General features: G+C 40.0%; 1 protein-coding gene across 4 annotated transcripts in view; it reads left to right on the top strand.

Moving 5' to 3' along the window:
- The window catches only part of LOC137989204 (fibronectin type III domain-containing protein-like), an 88,545-nt gene that overhangs the window by 16,740 nt on the left and 66,805 nt on the right, over positions 1–5,000 (top strand). For 2 of the 4 annotated variants that reach the window (XM_068835056.1, XM_068835057.1), the window contains exon 5: positions 19–84. The exons of the other annotated variants lie outside the window; for them this stretch is intronic. In XM_068835056.1, the coding sequence (XP_068691157.1) occupies positions 19–84 (66 nt within the window). The remainder of the gene's footprint in view (positions 1–18; positions 85–5,000) is intronic. 4 annotated transcript variants of the gene reach the window in all.

Here is a 5,000-nt window from a genome sequence, read left to right on the forward strand (position 1 = left end):
CATTTTGTTTGAATTCAGAAATTTCAACCACAAATGAAGTCAATGACAGTACAACTTCTGCTTCGATTCCCGAGTTAACGACAGGTTAGTGGATAAAATTCCATAAAGTTAACAACAATAACAATAAAAAAGTAGCTGTTATTCATCATGGTGAAGTACAAGAATAATAAAGTATTCTCGTTTGTCGACCTCATTGCCTAATGAAGACTAGCAGTATGCATTCGAAACGTCGCGATCCACATCACAGGTCAAGACAAACGAGAATACTTTTTTTAAAAAGCTGCTTTATTGGTCAAAACCGGCAGGTAGAAAAACTTAAATATTTGGAACTTATAGCTCCCTTCCCTATGTGTGAGAATCATTAAAAGTGGTCAACGAGAAATCTACGTGATTTCATAGCATTTAGTATGTATAGAAAATAGTGAACGCGAGTGCACTTCGTGATTTATGAGAACGAGTGATATTTGCGCCCGAGCCACGTAGGTGAGTGCAATTTGAAAGGGTGGCCGAACACAGTTTTCGCGCGCGCTCTTGCTAACGCAATGCAGCGCGCACGCCAGGATTGCAAAAAAATAAACATGGCTTCAATAAAGCAATCATTTTATTTGCTCAATGCTTCCGCTATCTGTACTATTTTTCCTCATAATTAAACAAAGTGTTTGATGGTTTTAGTCTTTTATGAGAAATGTATGTTAGAAAAAGTAACGATGCGAAGAACTCCGCAAATTCACAGATTGTTGCCGAAAGAACCCAGCTAAATGCATCGCATGCGTAGTAAGTTAAAAAGTTTCGATTGAATGCGGAATAGCTTTCTCTGAAATACGCCTGTCTCGAGAGTCACTCGTTAGAATTTATCGAAATATGGTACGAAAATACTTTAATAAATAAGTAACTGGAGTATTGAGAAAATTTGAACTTCAACAGAGGAAATTCTAGATATTCCAGTGAACCACCAACAAGGGATATTTAAAGATCTCTCTGTCAAATTATTGTTCGAATAGTGTTAACTTGTGAGCATCCTTAGAAGTTTGTTGCATGCAAATTAAAAAGAAAATTTAACGACCAGATTTTCTGCAAATAAACAAAACCGATTTTTAAGGCCTGTTTATATTTATTCAAGTTGCCATGGCAACGGCATATACGTCAGCTTAACTGTCAAAAAACTGAAGTTCGTGTTGCTAACTTGCTTGCCACCATTTTTGGCGAACAAAGGATGAAGGGTTTTAGGGAAAAAGGTAAATGAAACATAGGTATCAAAAACTGTGTTCAGCCAGCTTAAAACATCACGAGTGATCATAAATCACTTAAACGCAAATTCATACGGTTTTTTATTTATGATATACTCAACAAAATCATTTCAGAGTGTCAAGTATTTATGAGTCAATGAGTCAACGAGTTAGTGCAATTAACTAATTAAACCATAAAATGAAAGCTACAATTTCAGAGAGTGCTTAGGCCTAATCACTGGAACGAAGGTTTAGGCTTAATCAACAAATTATTGCTATATTGACTGTGAGTCCATTGACTCATGACTCATGACTCATTGACCCATTGACTCATTTGACTCATAAAACATGCGTTCTCATCATTTCATCGCTTTGCTTCAATAGCCATTTCTGTATTGCACTCTATAACCTCGTTTTGCATTCGTCGTTGAACAATCAGAAACGGGATATTTCTTGAGTATATAATAATATGAGTTATTGACCAAGCGTGCGGACATTATGGCTGGATATTGGACAAATGCTTTTTTTGCGCGTTTATGGACCGAGAGACAAAGTCGAGGTCCATAAACAGGGAAAAAAAGAACGAGGCCAATATCCAGCCATCTTGACCTAACAAGGTTAGTCAACAAAAGATTTAATATATGGGATAAAACACCAAAAAAATGATAGTTCAATTTAAAAAACGATCTCTGGCTAAAATGATTAAAAAACTACGAGCTTTCGACTGCCCGAACTGCAGTCTTCGACGGGTAAAATGAATGATAAGAAATCGATGAGAAAATTTAAATAAACTGACATCGACAAGAACAACTGGGTTGTGAACCTCTCCACGAAACCACTTTTACCAGAGGAACGATCTCTCTTGGAGAAAGGCCCCAAATTTGCCCCAACGCCAACTATCATACCACATAAGGACATCTTTGCTGAAATTGAGGCTGCCATCCGCCACCTGCCTGATGATTCCAAAGATGCGGTCAGAACAAGTTCTGCTGCCGTTCTTCATAGGGCACGACTACCGGCACACAATAATGTTTCCAAAGAAGAAAGAAAAGCCTTAAACAATCTTAAGAAAGACCAGTCCAGAGTCGTAATGAAGGCCGACAAGGGGAATTGTTTTGTTGTCATGATAGATCTGACTATGACAACAAGATGGAAACCTTACTCAACGATAGATCCACCTAATAGTATGAAGTAGTTTCCACATCTCCTTTCCGCCGAATCGAACGTGAATTGAACGCTATGCTCCTCTCTTTAAAGAGACAGCAAAAAATAGATGAACCAACATACCGCAAACTTCACTCAACTGACGGCACACCACCAGCGATTCGCGGTTCTGTTAAGCACCATAAAGAAGGGAACCCCCTGAGGGCCATCGTCACCTGTATTGGCTCAGCACTATACAGCACATCCAAATTTCTAACGGATACCCTTTCTCCGCTTCAGAATCGCAACGGATACTCTGTTGCCAACTCCTTGCACTTTTCCAAAGACTTATCCGATATCGAGATTGATGATAATGAAATTCTGGTCTCTTTTGATGTTGTGTCACTCTTCACCGCAATCCCTGTAGATAAAGCGTATGTGTACATAAAAAAGAAACTTGAACAAGATGCCACCCTTCCTTCAAGGACAAATTTGGACATCGATGACATCACTAAACTTCTTCAATTCACCTTGTCCAACAACTATTTTATGTTCAACGACAGAATTTACAAACAAGTCCATGGCTGTGCGATGGGCAGTCCTGTCAGCCCCGTTGTGGCCAATCTTTGCATGGAGGAGATCGAAGAGTCCGCAATAAGTATTTCATCCGTTCGCCCCAAAATTTGGAAAAGGTACGTGGACGATAGTTTTTGCATCATTGGGAAGAACGACGTCTCAGCCTTCCATGACACATTAAATTCAATTGACTCTAACATCTCGTTTACCATCGAGACCTCCTTTCTCGACACTCTGGTCCCGCGAAGAAATGGAGTCATCCTTGTTAATGTTTACAGAAATCCCACCCATACAGACAGATACTTAGATTTTAATTCCCATGACAACAGGCAACACAAAGTCAGCACATCAAGTCTCCTGCACAGGGCTCTAAATCTACCCAATTCTTCTGAAGGAAAAAAACGGGAACTTAATTACGTTCATGCAGCTCTGAAGTCCAACGGTTATCCATCTAGCTTTATCAAAAGCATACACGCTAGAAAGACTCGAGCTTCTACAACAAATGTATCCCCGGCAATCTCGTACCCAGAGTCCTCGGGCTTCTTGGCCAGCGGGTGAGCGCCCGGAGAGACTCTGGGATAATCGATTTGAACTATATTTTTGATTGGCCGATTGCGTAGCAATGGCAGTCCGACAGGAAGTCGGTAAGTAATTTGGAAGCCCCAGAATTTGGAGGGACATTCAAAATCTAAAACTAGTTTCAGTGCTGTTTGATTTTTTCTATCTCAGAAATATATAAATCACAAAAATAATAAAACGACGAGGTTTGAGCTATGTCTTATACCGCACGGGAATTTTCTCACGCTGCTAAAAAGTGATTACTGTTGCTGTTGCAAAAGTACTGTGGGAAACATTACATCAGTCTCTTTGAGGCGAAATCCGTGGAATAAGGTCTTGAATTACGGAAACAATAAATTGTAGAAGAAGAGGACATTTGTGTCGTTTCCACAAAAAATTTGTCGATCGTGTTGCTTGCACGATGGCATTCTCATTGGATTCTGAACGATGGAATGTACGCTGAAACACCAAAAATACACTCACCGAAAGTGTCAGAGGTTTCATCTTCACTTGCTCTTACAGCAAGCCAATGATCATTTCTCCAGTTTCTTTGTGTGTAAGGCTAAAATTCTTGTTTCTCAAACACTTTCAACCCGCCATTTCTACTGTTAACTGTTTTCTCTTTTCTGCTTCCGTTTAAACTCAACTATACGTCATAAGACCGGAACCCACGTTTTCTGGGAAAATGGAGTCGATTATCCCAGAGTCTCTCCGGGCGCTCACCCGCTGGCCAAAAAGCCCGAGGACTCTGGGTACGAGATTGTTTCCCCGGAGGAAGTAGTTGGAATGTTTTTCAAGATGGTTGAACCAACCGAGTCACGCAAGTCTTTCGCTTCTCTCCCTTACATCAAAGGAGTAACTGAGCGTTTGACACGCATCCTCAAAAAACACGATGTCACGGTTGTAAACAAACCATTCACCACTCTACAACAACAGTTACCAGTACCGAAATTCCGACCTTCGATGGAATCGCAGACCAACGTCGTATATAAAATTCCCTGTACAAATTGTTCGTGGTGATTGGGGAAACCGGCAGAGCTTTTAATACGCGAAAAAAAGAACAAATAAAAAAAAACACCAAAACTGCGGCCAAAGGCTCTAGAATTGCTAATCACGCGTGGTCCAACAACCACGCCATTGATTTCGAAAATGCGTCAGTTATTGACAAAGGCACTTTTAGAACGAGAAAAACATTAGAAGCGTGGCATACCACAGTGACACCTAACGCAGATAACAATTCGTGCCCTTTACCTGGACAATACAGCATTCTCTTTAACAAATATTCATAATTTTTTACATTCTCATCACTTTACAATGTATGTTTTTATTTAAATTTTCCCCGTCGAAGACTGCAGTTCGCGCAGTCGAAAGCTCGTAGTTTTTTAATCGTTTTAGCCAGAGATCGTTTTTTAAATTTAACTATGTTTCATCCTGGCTGCGGCCGTTCAATATTTTCACAAAAAAATGATATTTGATCTTGCGGGACCAAGCGAGAAA

Source organism: Montipora foliosa, unplaced genomic scaffold (assembly GCF_036669935.1).
Source record: "Montipora foliosa isolate CH-2021 unplaced genomic scaffold, ASM3666993v2 scaffold_446, whole genome shotgun sequence".
Taxonomy (NCBI): domain Eukaryota; kingdom Metazoa; phylum Cnidaria; class Anthozoa; order Scleractinia; family Acroporidae; genus Montipora; species Montipora foliosa.